The following is a 23,200-nucleotide window of genomic DNA, read 5'->3' as shown; positions in this document are numbered from 1 at the left end:
CAACACAACTCCAGGCTACTTCTAAACCAATATGGCCTTATGAAAGTGAATCTCTTTGTCTCGCTTTACACACTCACACTCACCTAATGGGGCACTGCAGTCCAGAGAGAGATGGAAAAAGTCAGAAATATTGAGAGTGAAAGAAGGAAAGGGTGAGCTAGAGGAGGAGGGAGAAGTGGAGTGTCCTTCATCTTGTATGCCTGCACTGACTGTCACAGAGCTCTTCTGTGATTGGCTGCGATCTTGGGGGTGTGTTCTAGCCACTCCCACTTTCTGTCTATGCATCAATGAGGGGATTAGATTCATCTGGCCCAGGTTTTGCACCAGGTGAAAGTTAATTGGGTGTGTTTCCAAGCCCATGTCAAAGTCGGCTCAAAGCAAAAGTGACATAATTAAGTTTGTGGAGGAATGAGTGGGATTCTGTATTTTCACATGCAGAAGTGATCACTTTTGATAATGCTTTATCTGCCTTTTCAATGAAAATAATGAAAGTTGTAACATATTTTTTGGAAAAGAGATGTTTATTTCTGGACGATACAGGTGCTGCCTTGTTGACAACATGACTGAGCAGCACAGATTACTGTTCCATTTGAGAAGGGCGCTCCTTCCTCAACACTTTTACCTGTTCACATCACGGGCCATGGACCAGAGCCTAGCATATTCTAATCCACCCTATGTGGAAGAATGACAGGTGAACGTGTGTGTCCAAGTTGTTCTGGTCCCTCTGTTCATTTGCCATTAGCTTTTCTTTTGCAACACCTGGCACCATCTCCCAGTTTCAACAGGCAGGCTTGGTTTGCAGGTTCTGTTTTTCAGTACAGATTATGGGCCAGCTAACAGAGGTGAAACACTCAATAACCAGCCAATCTCAAATCAGCCAATTTGTTTTGGGCGTGTGTGGTCAAGTTTGTTTACTCCTTGTTTGGGATATACAGATGGCAGAGATTTTTGCTAGAGCCCAGAGCCTTCCTGTGTGCCTCTCTCTGCAGCAGTCCACCCTGTCCTACCCAGCCGTCAGCAGTTTGTTTATCCGAGTCTGTTTGCCAAGCTAATCTTCCCTCCTTTCAAGTGGGAGCCAGCCAGAGAAAGGGGGAGCGAGGGATGGAGAGGGAAGGAATGAGGCAGGCAGTAGTTCTAGCGAGAAAGAGAGAGGAAGACACTTTGAAAGGGCTCCAAGTTGCTGTGAGAGGTTGTCTGTAACGTGCTGTGGACATTCATCAGTGGTGGCCTGTTTGCTGATTGGACCGCTAAGAGTGTGTGTGTGTTGAGTGTGGACCCAGTTCGTGAGCAGCCAGTTACCGCGGTGTGTGAGAGAGAGAGAAAACGGGAGGTGCTATTCTGGAGCTGTGTGCTCGGATAGAGCCCCCCCTTCACCTGTAGAAGGAGTGAGGGAAGAGTGAAAGACCTGGGTGGGACCCTCACAGACCTGCCACTGTCTCAAATACCAGCTGGATGGGGGTCCTGGTCTGCTGTGACTGCTTCTTCTATAGGTAATTAGCTACTCTTGCTCTGCTCACCCCTTTATCTCTCACTTTCTATATGGCTCTCTCTCGCTGTTGGTTGTTATTCCTGGTTGTGTTGATGTAACTGTTTGTTTTAATGTTGGTGCTGTACTCCCTCTCCCTGCCCCTCTGTGGCTGAAACTTCTCTGTAGCTTTGTTTCTGATTCTGCGGTGTGGTTTGAAGGAGACAATGTAGCGTCACAGATTTGGCTTTAGTAAGACCGAGGAGAAGGGAGCAAGCTAATTGTGGCAGAATGGTACAGATCCAGAGCCATGTAGTGATTTAGCCTCCTTGAGTGAGGAGGAATGGCATGTAGCCAGCCCAACCTCCCATCCACTGCCCTGCTGGCCGGTCGGATGGTCTCCGTCTGTTTGTTTGTACACACAGTCACTGTGATCCTTCCCAAGACCTTTCTGTTTGGTACAGCAGAGTAGTGAGGTAGTCTGCTAGCTAGACTTTGACCTTCTCATACAGTTAAAGGGGTCCTAGTTTTGGGAGGGGAAAAGTTGTTTACTTTTCTTGCTTAGTTAGCATGGTTACTTGAGCCATGTTAGCTAGCTTAGTAAGCATAGCATACCTGGGCCACGTTCAGTTTTGGACACAGATCTGGTATCAGCTCAGCTTCTCTAAATCACAACCTGAGCCACTCGGGAGAACATACAACAGACCTTGTAGCAGCGTCTAGAAGCAACTTTACACTACTCCTACCTGCTCTTGATGGTTCAGAGGGTGTTGTCGACCTAGCATCATGCTACCAGATGAGTGAGTTAGATCAGCCAGACTGGGTGGAAGAGCCCCCCCTCCTTATGTAGTTGTAGAACTCGCTTTAGCTGCACTACGGCTATATATATAAACATCAGCTCATTATGGAGGGTTTAATGGTGAGGACCAAACAGTCTCAAACACACGCACACTAGGGCTGAACGATATTGCCATAATATCATATCACTATATTTTTCGTATTTGAGTTTTTTAAATAATTAAAGTTATACATATACTTGACCCTAGGGTGGCACCACATACATTCTAAGTGTTTCTAATGGGGCTTTGTCCATTCTGAATGTTGTATACTGTTCAATGAAACTTCAACCAAAAGATGGAATAAAGTGGGCACTTTGAATATGTGTTTGACAGGAGTTATTGTGACAAGGTAGGAACCAAAGTTTTGGTCAATGTTTCCCAGTGGACCCTAATTAATGTTACATTACATGTTTTCTCTTACTGTAGCTTTGACGTAGCTAAAATATTCATGCTTTGCTTATTCCACTTTGATTTAAAATACATAGTTGCACAAACATGCTGATCTACACCAGCACTGCTATCAGGCTGTATTAGCTAGCTAGCTACATTTGCTCTAAGTACATTTAGCTAGCTAGCTGGCAAGCCGGTTAACTAGCGATTAGCATTATTGGCTAAAACTATTTATTTTATCCACAACTTGCTATGAAAAGGAAAAACTAGCAGTTTGCAAACAGGAATTCTATTACGCTCATAGATTTATATTTAATCGTTGTCCCAAAACCAGCAGCATTGACCATGCAGATTGTCATTACAGATGGTTTTTTTACAGAAGTAAAAAGTAAATTATTTCACGCGGCAGAGAGGGTAACACATTTAACAAACCAAACATTGAAATGCCGTTATACAAGGTAACGTCAAAACCTAAACTAGTCCGTGCATCAATACCGGTATATAGTCAAATACGGTATACCGCCCAGACCTAACACACTCACACTTGTAAACCTGAATCGGATTAGACCATCAGACCCTCTGTGCCATTCAGAACTCTGTTTACATTCGCTCCCTCCACCTAGCTAGCGTGAAGAACAGCCTGCCCTTTGTATTTCTGTTCACATGTGTGTCCAAACACATGACTGTGTGCATACGTCTATAGGTAAAACACACACAGTAGCTTTGTGAAAGCACAGCCCAGTTCCAGAAACTGTAGTTTTTCTTTACAGGGCAATTATCACCAGTCCTGAGGCGGGACTTGGCTCCTGTGCTGACGCCTAATTGGGTGACCGATCAGTTCTATTTCTGGCACTACTTCCTGTCTACCTTGGCACCTCTGTCAGCCACTCAGGGGGTTTGGTGTTGTCGTGGGTTTGATTGATGAGTGTTGGTTTTGGAAACACTCACATGGACAAGGTCCTTGTTGACTTTAGCCACAATCCAATCCCAACTCTCGGACAGAAATAGCTGAAAACTAAAGTAGCATTGTGTGCTCTGCTTTCTGCTCTGCTTTCTGCTCTGACCACAAAAGTTTCACTCTCTTACATTTTCAGCCCGCGTCATGATGATTTTCCTGCTTGTTTGAACCGTGTGTTTGTCCTGTGGTTTGCCCTTCTCTCAGATTAGCTTCCTGTCAGTCTGGGTTTAAAACAGGTGCTCGCCAGATGATCACTGTAAGGGTGAGACACGGAGAGGATAGATTGAGAAGGGAATGTGTTATAAGCAGCAAGTGAACTGAAGCATGTTTTTGCTGTATTGGACAGACACAGCTCCACAGAGAAGAGTAGTCAGATTCTCAGTGAGTTGTAGCCTATTTTAACCTTCGCCTTGGCTTTAGGTCTGTATGATGATAGAACAGTTGATGCCCTGTTTGACCTAAACACACACACACACACTCATTAACCTGGGCCCTCCTCACATGACTGATATAACACTGGATCAGTGTGATTGGAGGGCAGGCTAACATTATACAGAGGAAACGGTACTTCAATTAGCCCTTAGCCCTATACACCACGGTTCATTCATATGTAGGCCTATCTGTATCTGACGCCTACCTGGTTTGGAGCTTAGCCCAGCGGTTCCTCTGTCTGTTTTCTCCTAAGACTTGAGGTTTGTTATCCAGCTGGAGGTCAAGAGCAGGGCAGTCATTAGCGATGATTTGGGGGGGGGGGGGGGGGGGGGGGTCGATAGTTACATATCCCAATATTATTATTTATTTTGAGTCATTTTTATTTTATTTTTACTCTCGTTAGCGTTAGCTAGCGCTAGTCGGCTGTACCTGTATAAAAACTGGAGTATTTTTCATCCTATAGCTTTTTCTCCATCTTTATAAATAGTGAGCCAACGTGTTTTCAGAACTTTTTCTTCATGCTCTGTCTCTCTGAGCAATATGTTCGCAACATAAAATCGCAATGACATCCCAGTATCGAATCGCAATACATGAAGAATTGTGAAAATTGCAATACATTGTATCTGCACCTAAGTATCATAATAATATCGTATCGTGAGGTCCCTGGCCATTTCCAGACCTAACGGTAATCTCTCTAAGGTTGTAGAGAGGGGGAGAGGCAGACTTTAATAAAACATGAGATGAAGATGCTGTTTTATAAGATGTTTTTGCTTCTCAGGATTTGAGTGTCTGTGTTTTGGCGATGCGGAAATGTAGTGTTGTCCTGTCACTGTGTTGTTGCCGCAGAGGGTGACTAGTGACTACAGCTTGGAACATTCAGGACCTGAGGCTCTAGACACCAGAACAATGGTCTCTGAGAATGTGTGTTTGTGCCATGTGGCTGTCATTAGGCAGGTAGCCTTGTGGTTTGAGTGTTGGGCCAGTAAGTGAAATGTTGCTGGATCGAATCCTTGAGCTGACAAGGTAAAAATCTGTTGTTCTGCCCCTGAACAAGGCAGTTAACCCACTGTTCCTCGGTAGGCTATCATTGTAAATAAGAATTTGTTCTTGACTGACGTGCCTAGTTAAATAAAGGTTAAATATTATTAGATATTTAAAATCTTTGGCAGGCCTGGCCCATTCTACAGTGCTGTGACAGAGCTCAACAAGGGCTATGTTCTCCTAAACCAACCCTTTCCCAACCCTGGTCCTCCAGTACCTGTCTAGACTGGAGTAACCTAGAGCAGTGTTTCCTGTCTAGACTGGAGTAGCCTAGAGCAATGTTTCCCAACCCTGGTCCTCTAGTACCTATATAGACTGGAGTAACCTAGAGCAGTGTTTCCTGTCTAGACTGGAGTAACCTAGAGCAGTGTTTCCTGTCTAGACTGGAGTAGCCTAGAGCAGTGTTTCCCAACCCTGGTCCTCTAGTACCTGTCTAGACTGAAGTAACCTAGAGCAGTGTTTCCCAACCCTGGTCCTCCAGTACCTGTCTAGACTGGAGTAACCTAGAGCAGTGTTTCCCAGCCCTGGTCCTCCAGTACCCCAACAATACACCCGTTTCATTATAGCCCTGGACAAACACAGCTCATTGAGGGCTTGATGATTATTTGGCAAGTTGAATCAGGTGTGCTTGTCCAGGGTTACAAAAAATGTGTGCTGTTTGGGGTACACTGTCCTAAACCACCTCACTCCTCCATACTGCATATCCCCTGGCCTAAAACCCTGTCTGTCACTCAAATAGAGCTCAATTGGACTTGGCTTGGCAAGCCTCGACACAAGTGACCATGTTTTTTTTGAATACTTGTGTATAAGTGTTTGAAAAGGTCCACCATTTAGGCTGAATAATAGCATGGCTATTTTCCTATATTTGCTGATGGGACAGTCATCTGGTGACTGACTGACTGCACCATACGCTTGAATGGACCATGATGCACAGACACACACGCCCTGTCTGTCTTGCCACGGGTGTGGGTTGGGGACCTGGGGTGTGGGTTGGGGACCGTGCAGCAGACTGTGGAGAAGGTTCTAGTCTCTGTACCTCAACCCGTTGCAGAAGGAATGGAAGGCAGAATACAGGAGTGGAGGAAGGGACTAGGACTCTGCTTCAATTTTCAACCATTTCCTCCTTCCCTTCCTGTTGGTTGAGTCAAGATTGCAGAGTGACCTCCATGAGAGAATCTCATTTGCCTTTCCTTGATTCCTCGTGTCCTCTCTTCTTACCACCTCCTCAAAACCCATTGGACGATGAGGTAAGAGGGGAAGGCAATGGGTTTTGAGAAGGAGGTATGAATCAAGAAAATCAATTGAGATTCGCCCCATGTGAAGCACCATAAACTCTCTGGTCTCAGTCTGAGGTGTTGTAAGCCACATGCAAGCAGTGTAACCTACTGGATTTGCCCCGTCCTACTGGCCAGTTCAGATAAGGAGGCTGACAGACCGACGGACTCCCTGTCCTTCTCTGCTTTCACCTGGACTTAGCAGTCTGCACTAGACTGTAATGCACAGCTAAGTGTTTGTAGTGTGTGTGCACAGTCCTACCTGGGTCTGGCCAGAGATGGCTGGGACCAGAAATCGGCCCTTGCATTTCTAACACACCGGACCTTTTATTTAGATTATTTTGGAGGGCCCCTTCGGTGGCCATTTTTTGTTGTTGTTAAATGTCCACATTGCACCAAAAAGAAAACGCTGAGTTAGACAGGCCCCTGGGCTAAAAGTGGACCAGCCCACCTGGCATTTGCCAGAAATGCCAGATGGCCAGTCTGCCTTTGGAGAGAGAAGAGACAGTTTTGCTGTAACCTTACCTCCACATTTAGATCTGCACCGTCAGCGCGCGCACACACACACACACTCTCTCTCCATGAAAACTTGGCCTTTTTGTGGCTGGCTAATGCTGCTGGATGATTCAATGTCATCCTCTCTCATCTCCTCTGGCTCCTGCAGTGGGATGAGATGAAGGGTAGTAGACTCTGAGTAAGGGTTAGGGGCAGAAACCATAGCCGTGTGCCCCTCCCGAGGGACTCTGGGGACATAAGGCACAGAATAAGGGACACAGGATGTGCCTGGGTGTATCACTTCCTGTTTATGGAGTTTGTTACAAGTGGGGTGGTAGGTAGGCAGGCAGGCAGGCAGGCAAGTCCTTAAAATGCCTCACATACACAATGTTCTGCCCCTATGGTTCTCTCTCCCTCTCTCGCTTACTCACTCTCTCATGCTCTCATTTTCACCTCATACCCTCACTCTTCTGACTGCTTTCTTTCTATCCACACACTTTTTCTCTCTCCCTCTATACACACACACACACCCCTGCCTGCATAGCTGGGTGCTGCAGTGCGCTTGGCAGCTGTACCCCTCATTTGTTTCAGTTATCAGCCATCTGAAATGGCGCAGCTACCAAGGATGGAGGGAAGGAAAAGTTTGAGGCACAGGAAGCACACTCTTGCACGTACAGATAGTATCGTCATGTCTTCCACCTTCACAGAACAGTGGTTTGCTTCTACTTGCTCTCTGAGAGAGGATTATGATTCATATGAGTCACACACACTGACTGTTTAGGCTAACCTGAGAGGTGGACTGACACAAGGGGAGGGGGGATGGGGCAGAGATTTTGCTGACGACAGCAATGTTCCCGAGGTAACATTCCGATCTGTTATTCCTATTATTTTATTGCTAAGCTGGTGGTCAGGGAAGAAAGGAGAGAATGAAAGGTGACTTTTCAAGACCAACAGCACTGTGCCTATGTAGGTCTCTTCATCACAAGCCCATGGGACCCAAAGCAGTTCCATAGAAACCTAATGAGCGCAATCATTAAATTGGAGCTCATATCCCCTGCCTCCCCAGGAGTCAGCCAGGTGCTGCCAGCCAGCCAGCCAATCACATGCTTGTTTACACCTGGGCGGCTGGATGAGGTCATTGATGTTCCCCCGCTCCCCTGGGTGTTCTAGGCCTAGCAGCTGATCTCATCGGTTCATAAAAAGGATGAGCTCATAGTATCACTTTGTCCCTCGCTGTGGGGTAGACGACGTACCCCTTTGATTGGTCTACACTGAGGAACCTAGAGCTTGCCATTATTCAGAGCATAGACGTCAGCCACTGCTTCCTCCCTTTACCTCACAGAAGGTACTTATTGATTTGACCTCTCACCCCTCCGTTATCCCTCTATTTCCCCATTCGAACATGAATGGGAGCCTCTTCCGCCCACTTCCTCCCTCGCTCATTACGACACCATCTGGGTGTGAAAGTCAGAGAGAAAGAGGCAGGAACATGTGGCTGCACTATTGTTTTTCTGTCTTCTCGGTGTTGAACTGCCTGTTTCTGATTTTTGTTGAGTGTTTGTGTCTCTTCAGTCTGGCAGAGGGAAGGAGGGGAGTGTGTGGTGTTTGCCGTTGTGAGATGGGCAGGGTGTGTCTGGTCTCTCTGCCAACAGTGCCCTCCAGGAGGAAAACGTGCAGCTTGGTCCTGGAATCCCATCATAACATTCTCCTCTCTGTCTAAACACTCGCCATAACACTGTTACAATCTGTTATGTATAGGGCCCTCAGCTTTCCCTGATCTGTTTACATTGTGAAGGAACAAGGAAATTACACAGGGTTCTTGCACCACAAGCCATCTGCCACATTTCAGTAATTCTTGAGAGGTTTGTTCAACTGGTTAGTGAGTTGTGTGATTTTCCCTGACAGACAGGCATGTACTGCAGTACATTGAGTCGTATTAATTCCTCATGGCTAATGGACAGAAATCTCATTAGCACTGGTATGACATTCTTTTGACAGAAGAAGTTTGGCTCATAAGTTGAACTATAGATTTTGACATCCCTGTGGTAGTTATGTTGGTAGCAGGTTAGCTGTTGTTTTGCTAGTTGGAGCAGGCTAGTAGCTCTTGTTGCTATGGTAGTTGTAGCAGGCTAGTAGCTCTTGTTGCTGTGCTAGTTGTAGCAGGCTAGTAGCTCTTGTTGCTGTGCTAGTTGTAGCAGGCTAGTAGCTAAATGTTGTTGTTTTAGCTATAGCAGATGAAGGGTAATGGTTGCATCATGTTTCTCTCCCCAGGCTGCTGTAGTGTCTCAGGGGAGATCTAAAGCTTCTCTCTGTTCACGATATAAAAGCTTTGGCTACTGGTATTAAGGTCATTATTGCAGGGACATGCGATGTGGGAGAGCAGTTCTTTACACTACCTTTCAGAGGGGGGGTTGTGGTGTAGATGTCTCTTTTGGCGGTACTGTGGGAGACATCTCTTAAAAGAGGGATTTGAATCTTAGTTTGTGTCAGCAAAGTAGTGCATGTAAAGAGGGCCTATAGCTCAGAGAATATGTACCCATGCATGCAGCAGACACACACACACTGTTATATGCTGTTTTGTCGAGTCTGAAGGAAGGTAGTATATTTGATGACCTATACTACTTCATACAGACCGATCTTGATGTTCCTATTGGGCAGTTTTTCAGCTGGCCTTGTATTCTCTTCTCTGACTTTTCCTGTCTGAACAAGCAGTTGTTGTTTTGAAGATGAGCACACACATCTCTCCTAACTATTGGCGAGTGCGTTTGTCTGCTAATTCTCTCCAGGCAGTGATGATCAGCATCATGCTCGTCAAGTAGTTACAGATGTCTCTTTATTAGTCTGGCTGCCACCTAACTCAAAGTCCTCCTGACTTCAGAGTGTGGAAAGGCTCTTTGATGAAACGGCCCCAATGAGATGTTGGGCTCCTGAGTGGCACAGCGGTCTAAGGCATGCATCTCAGTGCTAGAGGCGTCACTACAGATCTTGGTTCGATTCCAGGCCGTGTCACAACTGGCCGTGATTGGGAGTCCCATAGGTCGGCACACAATTGGCCCAGCGTTGGCCGGGTTAGGGTTTGGCTGGGGTAGGCCATCATTATAAATAATAGTTTGTTCTTAAAGGACTTGCCTAGTTAAATTAAAAATAAATAGCCCTGTGCTAAAATGGAGCTTAGGCTCTGTTTGGCCAACTTTCCAGGGAGGTGGGCCTTTTAACCTCTCAATGTCTCCCTCTTTTTCTCTCTCTCTCACGCTTTATTTTTTATTTATCCGTTTTGCTCTCTCGTTCTCTTCCTCTGCATGTTTGTCGTTGTTTTTGGTCACATGAACCATGAGAATGGCTATTTCAAGCAGACTTTGCACAACATATCGAGAAATAGACCGGTGGGGGGGTTTTGTATAAATGTAGATGTTTTGTGCACAACACATGACTGCGGTCAGTTGAATGTGAACAACGTTTGCAGGAGATAGTATCAGTCCTGAAAACAAGGGGGTGTGACATTTTGATTAACTTGAAGATTACTCTTCACGTTCAGACTCTTTGATGCATGAGATGTTTCTCATTTCTCACACATTCTTTCAGTTTCTCCCGTCATGCTGTCCGTTTCTCCCGTCATGCTGTCCGTTTCTCCCGTCATGCTGTCCGTTTCTCCCGTCGTGCTGTCCGTTTCTCCCATCGTGCTGTCCGTTTCTGCCGTTGTGCTGTCCGTTTCTGCTGTCATGCTCTCCGTTTCTGCCGTCATGCTGTCCGTTTCTCCCGTCATGCTGCTTAACCCTCCTCTCTCTGCCTCTTACTTTATTACTCCTTACTAACATTGACCTGTTTACTTTTTCACTGACATTGGTTGTGTAGCCCCAGTAACTCTGACCTGGCAGTGAGTCAGTCTGTCTCTCTCTGTCCACCAGGTTTACTGCGCCATGAAAAGACCACTCTGTTCCCGCTGTATCCCACTGGCCTGCCCCCTGTCCACACGCACGACCTGAGCAAATATGGGCGGCGCCGGCTACCATCTCTCTCTCCCTCCATCCTTTTCCCTTACACAGTCCTGCTTCCCTCTATCTACCCCTCCACCTTTCCTTCCTTCACACAGTCTCCCTCTGTCCATCTGGCTTCCTGAGAAAACATTAGTGGTGACAGGACAGGGTGTGGGACAGTCTACCTAATACCTACCTTTTCCCTCCTGACCTTGCACAAAGTCCTCCTCTCTTCTCCTCAACTCTCCCCATCTCTTACACAAGCCTCCTCTCTCCCTTCACTCCTCCCCTCATCACGTTCCTCCCTCCTTACCTCGCTCGTTAGTCCTCCCGCCATTGCTCCATCGCATGTCCCTCATCCCTAGCCCAACTGCTACACACCAAGCCCTTCTCTTTTCCACTCCTCCCTCCATCTCTCCCTCATTGCATCCCTCTACAATCTCCCCTTTTCTCTCTATCATGTCCAATGATGATACAAAGAGGGATGACGATAGTGGTGATGATGATGATGATGATGATGGGCGATAGTGGTGTTCTACTAAGCTACACCAGTCTTCAGATGTCTGTTCTTATGCCCGGCCTTCTGTCTTGGTAGTATGTAGTTCACCTGCTCCTGGCTCTGTCAGATTATTTCAGGCTTCACTGGTTTCAATCGTAGTGTGATGCTGCATCTGGAGAAAGTTACAGCAGCAGCTTTTAAAGGCAAGTCTGTCTCACTTCCTGTGTCTTTTTAGATCATAGTTTTTTGATACTACTTTTCTGTACATAGTAACCCTGATATGGAGCCAGCAGTATCTCTCTCTGTGAATGTATGCTGCAGCGTAGAGCTGTGAAAGTAGTGGGTTAGGTTCGGGTTTCAGGAAACTGAGTTCACCCACGCATCACAAACACAAACATCCTTCAGCATCTACGCCCTCATGATATAAATATACTAGGAAATGGAGAATGGGAAAAATATAACTCTGAAGCTATAAGGGTCTGTGCATAGACATTTGCCTGTAGGTGGCGCTATTGTTCCTAAAGACAACACTGGCCTCTGAAGGGAACATTCATGGTGAAACAGTGCTGTCATGCTTGGTGCAGTAAGTCTGCAGCCTCCTGGTGAAACAGTGCTGTCATGCTTGGTGCAGTAAGTCTGCAGCCTCCTGGTGAAACAGTGCTGTCATGCTTGGTGCAGTAAGTCTGTACCCTCATGGTCGCCAAATGTCTCAAGATCAGTTTCTGTTTATGCTAATATGATCATCATCATATTATTTCTGATAAAAGAACATTCGTCTCCTTGCCGTTTTCAAGAGCGCTTCTGAGAAATGGGAAGACTTTGGCATTGGGGAACCTCTCCCTCGAACAGAACACCAGGAGTGACACACACCTACACTGCTCCTCGGGCGAGAGAGGGAATAACAATGTAAAGTATTTTAAAGACTAGCTAAATCTTTCTCCCCTTTCTGTCGTAACTCTGTTGCCAGATCTGTACTTCTGTAACTTCCCTTTCCTTCCACTGATAAAAGCCTGGTACTGTTAGTATGACTTGACCTCAGACCAGCCACAGACAGACAGACTCCCTCCTCCAGTCATAGACAACAGGAACGTGACTCACAGCAACAGCGCACACCTGTGTCGACTGGCTGGCACTGGGCTGGGACATCTGGTGTCATGTGAACATGCTCGTCTCTGATGGATGACTATGGCTCACTTTTAATGTCCTCACCATAGAGGTAGAAAAATGGCTTGTCGTAGCCCTCAATGCCAATGTCCATGCTGTCCATGCTAAAACACCTATCCATCCAGAGCCCTCTTTCTACCTCTATGCTCACCACCTACAGCAGAGATGGAGATCATGTCTTGCACTACTGTTTTGTCAGCCTTTACATCCTGTCTGAGGAGATCAAGGTCAAAGCAGTGTTTTTTTCACAAGTATTGTTTGACGGGAGGTATTTGGAGTTTTCTGTTGCAAAATGGCTGTGGTTGTGTAACCCAGAGGTGCCACACGTTGATAGTGGATGAGTCAGAAGTTGACCAATAGAGCAGATCCAGGATCAGCCAAGCTGACCACCATCATAAGTAACCTCAAACAGGGCTCTAAAATGCAACTAAATATTTGTCTGTGCCCGTGGAGTGTTCATTTGGGAGTACCAGTGCAAACTTTTTTTAATTAAAAAAGTAAAAATAAACACACTTTTTGTAACGTTAAATCTTTGCTGTACCGTTGTTTCGTTAGCATCATGCTTGCACCATTCATACAACGAAAACTGCTTGTTTCTAGACCAAACTTTTCAAAGGATCTGACCCATATTACAGGCGCAACCCATATTGTAGGGTTGCAATTTACATTCAGAAACCAGGTCACTGGCCGTTCTAAAATGAGCCGCATTTGTTTCACACTTTGTTCAGTCATGTTTGTTAACTAACTAGATAGCTAGCTTAACTACCTGGTTACTTCAACAGTATAGCCAGCTTAACTACCTGGTAACTTCAACAGTATATCCAGCTTAACTACCTGGTAACTTCAACAGTATAGCCAGCTTAACTACCTGGTAACTTCAACAGTATATCCAGCTTAACTACCTGGTAACTTCAACAGTATATCCAGCTTAACTACCTGGTAACTTCAACAGTATATCCAGCTTAACTACCTGGTAACTTCAACAATATATCCAGCTTAACTACCTGGTAACTTCAACAGTATATCCAGCTTAACTACCTGGTAACTTCAACAGTATATCCAGCTTAACTACCTGGTAACTTCAACAGTATATCCAGCTTAACTACCTGGTAACTTTACCACTATATCCAGCTTAACTACCTGGTAACTTCAACAGTATATCCAGCTTAACTACCTGGTAACTTCAACAGTATATCCAGCTTAACTACCTGGTAACTTCAACAGTATATCCAGCTTAACTACCTGGTAACTTCAACAGTATATCCAGCTTAACTACCTGGTAACTTTACCACTATATCCAGCTTAACTACCTGGTAACTTCAACAGTATATCCAGCTTAACTACCTGGTAACTTCAACAGTATATCCAGCTTAACTACCTGGTAACTTCAACAGTATATCCAGCTTAACTACCTGGTAACTTCAACAGTATATCCAGCTTAACTACCTGGTAACTTCAACAGTATATCCAGCTTAACTACCTGGTAACTTCAACAGTATATCCAGCTTAACTACCTGGTAACTTCAACAGTATATCCAGCTTAACTACCTGGTAACTTCAACAGTATATCCAGCTTAACTACCTGGTAACTTCAACAGTATATCCAGCTTAACTACCTGTTAACTTTACCACTATATCCAGCCAGACCACCTGGTATCTTTACCACTATATCCAGCCTGACCACCTGGTAACTTTACCACTATATCCAGCCTGACCACCTGGTATCTTTACCACTATATCCAGCCTGACCACCTGGTATCTTTACCACTATATCCAGCCTGACCACCTGGTAACTTTACCACTATATCCAGCCAGACCACCTGGTAACTTTACCACTATATCCAGCCAGACCACCTGGTAACTTTACCACTATATCCAGCCAGACCACCTGGTAACTTTACCACTATATCCAGCCAGACCACCTGGTAACTTTACCACTATATCCAGCCAGACCACCTGGTAACTTTACCACTATATCCAGCCAGACCACCTGGTAACTTTACCACTATATCCAGCCAGACCACCTGGTAACTTTACCACTATATCCAGCCAGACCACCTGGTAACTTTACCACTATATCCAGCCAGACCACCTGGTAACTTTACCACTATATCCATTAGAGGTCAACCGATAATGATTTTTCAACGGCGATACCGAATATTGGAGGACCAAAAGTAGCCGATACTGATTAATCGGACGATTTTTATTTTTTTCTTATTTTTTTAATATTTTTTATTTATTTAAATGTATTTATTTGTAATAATGACAATTACAACAATACTGAATGAACACTTTTTTATTTTAACTTAATATAATACATCAAAATGAATTTAGCTTCAAATAAATAATGAAACATGTTCAATTTGGTTTAAATAATGCAAAAACAAAGTGTTGGAGAAGAAAGTAAAAGTGCAACATGTGCCATGTAAAAAAGCTAACGTTTAAGTTCCTTCCTCAGAACATGAGAACATATGAAAGCTTGTGGTTTCTTTTAACATGAGTCAATATTCCCAGGTAAGAAGTTTTAGGTTGTAGTTATATAGGACTATTTCTCTCTATAGAGCCGGAATTCTTACTGGTTGGTAGGTGATCAAATACGTATGTCATGCAATAAAATGCTAATTAATTACTAAAAAATCATACAATGTGATTTTCTGGATTTTTTTTTTAGATTCCGTCTCTCACAGTTGAAGTGTACCTATGATAAAAAAGACCTCTACATGCTTTGTAAGTAGGAAAACCTGCAAAAATGGCAGTGTATCAAATACTTGTTCTCCCCCCTGTATGTGACGTAAACACCATTCCTATTCATAATATCATTGATAACAATAATGCAATCCAATGACAGTTTGTTTAACTTTTATTTAGACAGGCTAGCACATAGCACAATGACTGAGTCTATGGGTAACGCTAATTAGCATTGGCTCTCGAAACTACCTCCAACTTCCTTCATACCGGACACAGAGACATTTTAAAATGGTATCCACCAGTTCATATGACTCTGGGGAAGTAGTTAAAGGGCCTCCTTGCCAAAATCCTGATGTATCCTTTAAACAATGTAATGCATCTCAATAGGAAAATAGTGATTTTTACATCATGTAGTAATATTCCACAAATTACTTTTTAATTTCAATGACAGATATTTATATCAACATGTTAGCTTCATATTAAACAAATCTATTTAACGGTTACATATTAGTTGTACATATTAGGGCACAACATGCTTCAGATGTAGCTAAGAATTCCTATAGTATATCTCTTATTTTCTGGTGCTCCTAAATTTGATGTTGCGCTCCTAGCTTTTTTAAAGTTGTGTGCACCAGTGCTACCAATTATATTTTGTTTAATTTAGAGCCCTGACCTCAACGTATTAACAGGAACTTTACATCTCATAACTGACAGGAGGCTTGGGTTAACTGCCAATGTCAGAGACAGACAGGCAATGAACCTGACCTGTGTTAGTTTTGGCTCTCATTCCAGAGATTGACCCCCTCTGATTCCAAAGGTTGACTCCCCCAGCACATTCCATCCTTACATCTTGCAGTATACTTTTTGGGCAACGTGACCAAATTCACATAGAAATGTGAGTGATAGATCTCATTCTCATTGAAAGCAAGTCTAAGAAGCAGTATATCTGTTCTATATGTGCTTATTCTATGCTTCCTGTTATGTTTTGTTTTGCCTGTTTTGGTTTTGTACACCAGCTTCAAACAGCTGAAAATACTATATTTTTAGTTATGGAAAATATATTTCACAGCGGTTTAGATGGTACAATGATTCTCTACAGTATGCCGGGAGTCTAGTGGTTAGAGCGTTGGGCCAGTAACCGAAAGGTTGCTGGATCGAATCCCCAACTGACAAGGTAAAAATCTGTCGTTCTGCCCCTGAGCAAGGCAGTTAACCCACTGTAAGGCAGCCCCCTCACCTCTCTAATTCAGAGGGGTTGGGTTAAATGCGGAAGACGCATTTCATTTGAATGCATTCAGTTGTACAATTGACTAGGTATCCCCCCCTTTACTTGCTTGTGTTGTCACAAGTTGAAATTAGACAAACTATTTGAATTTTAGCAACCAGGAAATGGCGGTGCGATTTCTCCATAGTGCACCTTTGAACTTTCTTGACCCTTATCAAGACCATCTCATAAATGACCATCTGACCTCAGACCAGTGTCCTGGTGGCCACTTGTGCCCCTGACCCTGCAGTGCAGCTCTCGTTCCAACCTCTCACCTGAAATACAGCCTGTATTCTCTCCACCCAGAGAAGAGGTTGAGGAAGATAAGATAGGCCTGAGTGATGATGGAGAGAGAGGTTAAAACAAGATAATACAAAAAATAAGGTGAAGAGAGAGGGTGAAAACCCCATGGGAGGAAATGGAGACAGCAAGGTGAGTTATGGGCTGGATGTTCTGGCTGAGGCAGCACATTGAGGCCTCCTCTGTCTGTGGAATGTAGGGAGGACAGTACAGAACGCTGAGCCAGGGCATGCTGTGACAACCTCCCCGCTCCTACTGCACACACTCACTTCTCTCCTCTTTTAATCCACTCCCTCTCTCCTCCTTCACTCTCTGTTTTGTATTAACCCTCTTGTCACTTTTCATTCCTCATTCACTTCCCCTCAACCACTGTCCATCTCTTCTCTCCTCTTTTCACCCTCGCTGTCCTCTTCTCATCCCCTTCCCTCCTCTCTTCCTCCATCCTCTTCTCCTTCCTGTCCTCTAACTCTTCATCCTCCCTTCCCACCTCATCTGATCCAGTTAATACAAACTGTAGCTATGTAGATAGAAACAGACGGAGGGAGGTCTGGTAGTTCTCATTCACTCTGGCTCCATCTTGTCGTTGCCCCCTTTCTCCTTCATCAGTCAGAACTCTAACCATTATTTACATTTGAGTAATTTATCAGACGCTCTTATCCAAAGTGACTTACAGCTTCCCCTTCCTTTTCCACTCATACATCCTCTTTCAGAGCTAGCTGCAATCCTAGAAAACTAGCTAGCAAGAATGGTTTGACATTTCAGTTTTTGTTGGTGATTTTAATGGGGCTATGAATGTGGTTGTAATTGTGTAATTTTCTTTAATGTCACAGTTGGTTGTTGAATGTTGAAGAGGTTTTAATGTTTCTACTCTGGGAACGTACACCACCCAAAGTAAATAAACAACTTTTGCGATGGATCCATGTTCTTAGAAATGATATCCTATTCTCCCCACCCTTTCTCTCCGTCTGTCTCTCTATGTTTTGTCTTTCCTTCGTTTAGCCAGGCTGTGTGTAGAACGAGGATGGCATGTTGGTGCAAGCAGCCCTTCCCCAGCTGGAATGCAGGGCTTGAGGTAGAGTATATGGAGGGAAAGGAGAAGGAAAATAATGGATACGGGCCCCCAGTGGTCTGTAAAAGACAGACCAACATGGAGAGGTGAAGGGATACGGGCCCCCAGTGGTCTGTAAAAGACAGACCAACATGGAGAGGTGAAGGAATACGGGCCCCCAAGTGGTCTGTAAAAGAGCAACATGGAGAGGTGAAGGAATACGGGGGAAAGAGTAGCTATGTGTAAAATGCTATGTTTTAGAAATTATACACCTGTATAGTCAATTAATTAATTACCTACCTTGAGGTCAAAATGTTTTGTGATGGCAAATTACAATTTGTCGTTACCCATAAGCCCCTCATTTAACAGCCATCTTTGAGGTAGTGGGTCGGGCAAGTTAAGTAAACAAGATTTGACCTGTCAGTCAGCGCAAAGGTACACTTCCATTGATTTGCTACTTTGCTGTGTTTGCTAACACGTTCTCTTGTCCAGATTTGCCTTGCACAGACCATACACACACACCCACCTGACACAAGGTACACACACACTACTCTCTCTCATATACACACACACTTCTCACACCAAGTCCACAGTCCACACACCGCGCCCAAATTCTGCCAGTCCATTGGTCAATGCACCAGTCACTCAAGGTGATTCTACAGTGCCTTTGGCTATATTGTGGGGTTGACGGGGTGGATTGGGCTTTTGCCAGGCCCGAGGCGTATCTACTGCTGTGTGATTCATCTGTTGCTGGCAGGAGTCTGTGATTTCTTGGTGTTAAAAAGGTGGAAGGTCCGTTCACTGACTTTCACATCCAACCCGTTGGACCAGCCAACGCTGCAAATTGTATCGGAACAGACAACAGGAACTAGCTTTTAGTTTTGAACACCATGAACGAACTAGCTTAAAGTTTTGGCCGACAAAATGTAATGACCGCCACAGCCCTAGTGGAGAACACCTTTTTTGTGAACATTTTGAAACATTTTGCACCCCGCTCTACCAACTGAGCTACAAATGATTTATAATTGTGTTCCAGCATCCCGAACCATCCGCTCTGACAAAAATCGTCCCGTGGCTGAATCTAGTTGTCTACCTCTGGCCTACTAATTGACTAGTTTCTTCACTGACTTTGATTGTTTTCTTTACAGTGACGGACATACCACCAAGCCCTTTTCTGGTCACTGTGACGTTTGCCTACATTTTTTTTAATTAATGGCATTTTTCCATACCGCCTTTTTTTTTAATCTTGCTTGCATTCTCTCTCGAGTTGGATGATAGATATCAATAGATGGTTGATTGAGCAACAGTAATCCGATTTAGACTATACCTCACTCCAAAGTCCTTCCTGGAGAAACGAGTCAACAGACCTGGCTATTGACGTCAGTGTTTAAAGCAACCTTCTTACTCAATTCTTTCTTTTGACTCCTCCTTTCCCCTTCCTCGTGTGTTTTTATTTAATATGGGGCTCAAAGCAGGACACTGTGGTGTGCTGGGAAGCTGTCTTTGACGGTGTAAGTAGTCTAGAAGTTGCCCATCTGAAACTGGGTCAGATATCTTCTCACCACCCTATTGGTTAGTTTATATTTTTTATTTAACCTTTATTTAACTTGGCAAGTCAGTTAAGAACAAATTCTTATTGACAATGACGGCCTACACCGGCCAAACCCGGACAACGCTGTGACAATTATGGGACTCCCAATCACGGCCGGTTGTGATACAGTCTGGATTCGATCCAGGGTGTCTGTAGTGATGCCTCTAGCACTGAGATGCAGTGCCTTGCTGCGTCACTCGAGATCCCACTGTCCCCACTGAATGATTCAGAATGTGATTAAGGCCGTATGAGTCCTATGGCGTGACATCATGTTTAGGAAGAAGACCTTAGCATGTCAAACAAAGGATCGTTTATACCAATCCAGTGACATTTAGTTCATGTTTAGTGTTTGTTATACAGAATAGGATTTATGCAAGTGCAATGTTTAGCCTAGATGTGTGTTTCTTCCATGGAATTGAGTTAATGGTTGAGAAGGTGAGATAATGTTTATAGCCTGAGATAAAACCAGGTGACCGAGGTGAGGGATGTCTTGTAGCTTCTTCCCAGACGTCAACAGTAGCTAAGAATCATAGTCGTCTCTGTCCGGTAGAACATGTCCGACCGCACTTTCCACTCACGTCAAATCTTTGGCTATGTAAGAATGATGTTTATTTGTGTGAAGGATTACAACCTGTAGGCTGGATCTGTAGTCAGTGGTTTGATTTCTACCTGTAAGGCTCTAAATGAGGTTGGGTTACATAGGACAGTGGTTCCCAAACGTTGGGGCGCGAGGGGCCCCCACAATTTTTTACATTTATTTTACGTTTTAAAGGAACTCAGTCCGGCTTTAAACTTAACTCTTGAAAGTTGTAATAGTAGAATGCACAAGGTGCAATTTCAAAATTGGGTAGTGCATCAGTTCCTCTTGTCATATTAGTCATTGCATACTTTAGAAAGCTAATTATAACTTGTCAGAAATGTCCAGATCAACTAGCCCATGTCAGTTAACGTTTTGTTGTTGTTGGTATTTTAACCCATATATATATTTATACACTTTTTTATATCACTCAAATATCACATGAATACACATTAGACATGGCAAAATGTACAGAATTGAAAATTTGATTTAAAACTGCAAAATGTTCTTTGCACCACATGACAAAATGTGTAGAATTGCAGGAAATAAGCTTTAAATCTGCAAAATTCACTCCACCAACGAGTGGCGTGAACAGTGTGTCATGGACAGTGCTTCTGCACACAGAAATAAATGTGGCGTGTGTGTGCAGGGGGCCGCGGTATGTTTCCCAATGCTGGAAGGGGGCCCCCGAGTGAAAAAGTTTGGGACCCCTGACGTAGGACACCAGTGCTAACTATATTAGCCTGCCTACAACAGCAATTAATTAGTTATAGTTATCAGGATCATTTCCACCCAAATCGGCTCATATACAATAATGGATTAGTACTATCCATTAACCGAATTGCTGTACTTCATTAAGTTGTCTTTGACGCCTGATTGAGCCCACTGTCTTGAATGGATTTAATTTTGAATAGATGCCTTGGCTTTGGTCCAGTGATCTTGAATGGCTGCCTTCTGATCTAATAGTTGTAAGCTAATCTATGGAAAGTTCCATTTCCATTCCATTACTTCCACTTGTCACCACCTCAAGTAAGTAGGGCCCGAAGCCAGGTAGGACTGTTCACTCATGGCCCTAGTGTCGCTCTCACTACTGTTGCTTTCTCTCAATTCAATTCAAAGCTTTATTGGCATGGGAAACATATGTTAACATTGCCAAAGCAAGTGAAGTAGATAATTAACAGAAGTGAAATAAACAATAAAAATGAACAGTAAACGTAACTTCTGTGAGTGTAATTTCACCACATACCCCGGTCTCTGTCTTCACCCCCTCTCTGTCTCTCTCTCCTTCACTCTGTTCCCCCTCTCTCACCCCTTTCTCTCTGGTCGGTATAGCCCAGAGCCAGGCAGAGGCAGGCAGAGGTTAGAAATAGCTCCTGGGAAAAGTCTCTACCCTGTTCTGGCCTCTTTCCCCTCTCTCCTTCCCCTTCTCTCTCTTTCTACTCACCACAGCAGAAGCCACTCAAAAGCGAGGCTCTGGAGCACCAGAGCTCCACCCCCCAGCCACCCTCCCCTCTCCCCCAGAGTGAGCGCTGTGCTTGGGCCAGACGGGGAGACGTGCCTAAAGGCGTCCGTATGCTTCCCATCCGAAACAGTTTGTACATATATTATGATGACATTTTGGGACATTGTTGTTCGTTTTGGTGTCCGGCAAGGTTTTTTTCAGCTGTTCGCGCGCACATTTTTTTCTCTCTCGAGGCAAGCCAGTAGTCAGTCTGTAGCCGAAGTCTATGCCCCTTCGTTGGTGATTGGTCAACAGTAGGGATTCTTCAATGAAGTGTTTGTCATTCAACAAGAGACTAATCGTTTTCATGCACATTTTTTCACTTGAGGAATACTGCACCAAACATCTTAGATGTGAAATTGTGAAGCGGAAGTCTTCTAAGGGATTATGTGAGCTAGCTGAACTGACGCCTTAAGAGGAGTTGTGCTGGCTGAGTGTGCAGATGGACCTGTAACAGGGCCCTATCAGACCACCTCTCTCACTCTCAGAAAGTCACAGAAACACACACAAATAGATAGCAACTCACAGCGCCTAAACACGCAGGGGCTCTCTCTTGCAAACACACACACGTATAAAAATTAACTGGTGGAAATGGAATTGACCCTGACACACAATGATTGGAGCCCAGACCATCACATACTCCGACCCTTACACTCTCAGACTGTGACACACACTGGGAGTGATCTGGGCTCCAGAGATCCCCCAGGTTACTGTGTCTTTGTGAGTGTCCATGCTACAGTAGTCAACTGTAGCTGCAACCCCACCGGTCCAGCCTGAGAGGGGGGGACAGGGAGAGAGACTAGGGCCCATATTCACATAGCGTCTCTTGAGTAGGAGATTTAGATCATAATGAATTACATTATATGGATGTGGGGGTGGATCGTAGATTAGCACTATGAGATACTTTCATGGATACCAGTCCTGGCCAGAGAAAGGGGAGCATTGAGAGAAAGAGATGGGTTCAGAAGAGGCAAGGGAGAAAGCAAGGGAGAATGAACGATGGTGAGAGACGTGTCTGAGGGAAGTAGGGAGAAAGAACGGTTTGTTGTAATTACTTTTAAATCATGATCATTTGTCATAACCTGACCTTCTTTTTTTTGTCCTCCTTCTCATTGCCTTTTACTGTAGCAGGCCTATTTCAAGATTGCTTTTCTACTGTCTTTGTACTCTCAGAGTTGAGGATCGATATCAACCAAGTCTACATTGTGTCATGTCTCTATGAACTAGACCTCAGACTTTGGCCCAAACTATCAAAAACACCAACTCCCGTGTTCACACTCATTCTTGAAAGGTTGCTGGATCGAATCCCCAAGCTGACAAGGTAAAAATCTGTCATTCTGCCCCTGAGCAAGGCAGTTAACCCACTGTTCCCTGGGCGCTGAAGATGTGGATGTTGATTAAGGCAGCCCCCCGCATCTCTCTCATTCAGAGGGGTTGGGTTAAATGCGTAAGACACATTTCAGTTGAATACATTCACTTGTACAACTGATTAGGTATCCCCTTTTCCATGATTGGAGGTTTGCCTCACCGTCTCTCACCAGTAACACCAGCAGCCCTGTTGTGGTAAAGCACCGTCTCTCATCAGCAGCCCTGTTGTGGTAAAGCACCGTCTCTCACCACCAGCCCTGTTGCGGTAAAGCACCGTCTCTCAACACCAGCCCTGTTGTGGTAAAGCACCGTCTCTCACCACCAGCCCTGTT

At 44.6% G+C, this 23,200-nt stretch overlaps 1 protein-coding gene across 3 annotated transcripts in view; it reads left to right on the top strand.

Annotated features, from left to right (window-relative positions):
* The window catches only part of LOC110521302 (MOB kinase activator 2), a 118,089-nt gene that overhangs the window by 66,384 nt on the left and 28,505 nt on the right, over positions 1–23,200 (top strand). Inside the window, exon 1 of one of the 3 annotated variants that reach the window (XM_021598772.2) lies at positions 1,324–1,490. The exons of the other annotated variants lie outside the window; for them this stretch is intronic. Coding sequence (XP_021454447.2) covers positions 1,453–1,490 — 38 coding nt within the window. The 5' untranslated portion in view covers positions 1,324–1,452. Of the gene's footprint in view, positions 1–1,323; positions 1,491–23,200 lie in introns of those variants that run through there. 3 annotated transcript variants of the gene reach the window in all.

This window comes from Oncorhynchus mykiss, chromosome 30 (genome assembly GCF_013265735.2).
Source record: "Oncorhynchus mykiss isolate Arlee chromosome 30, USDA_OmykA_1.1, whole genome shotgun sequence".
NCBI classification, from domain to species: domain Eukaryota; kingdom Metazoa; phylum Chordata; class Actinopteri; order Salmoniformes; family Salmonidae; genus Oncorhynchus; species Oncorhynchus mykiss.
The sequence above is the reverse complement of the archived record's forward strand: the minus strand, read 5'-3'. Positions and strand labels throughout refer to the sequence as shown.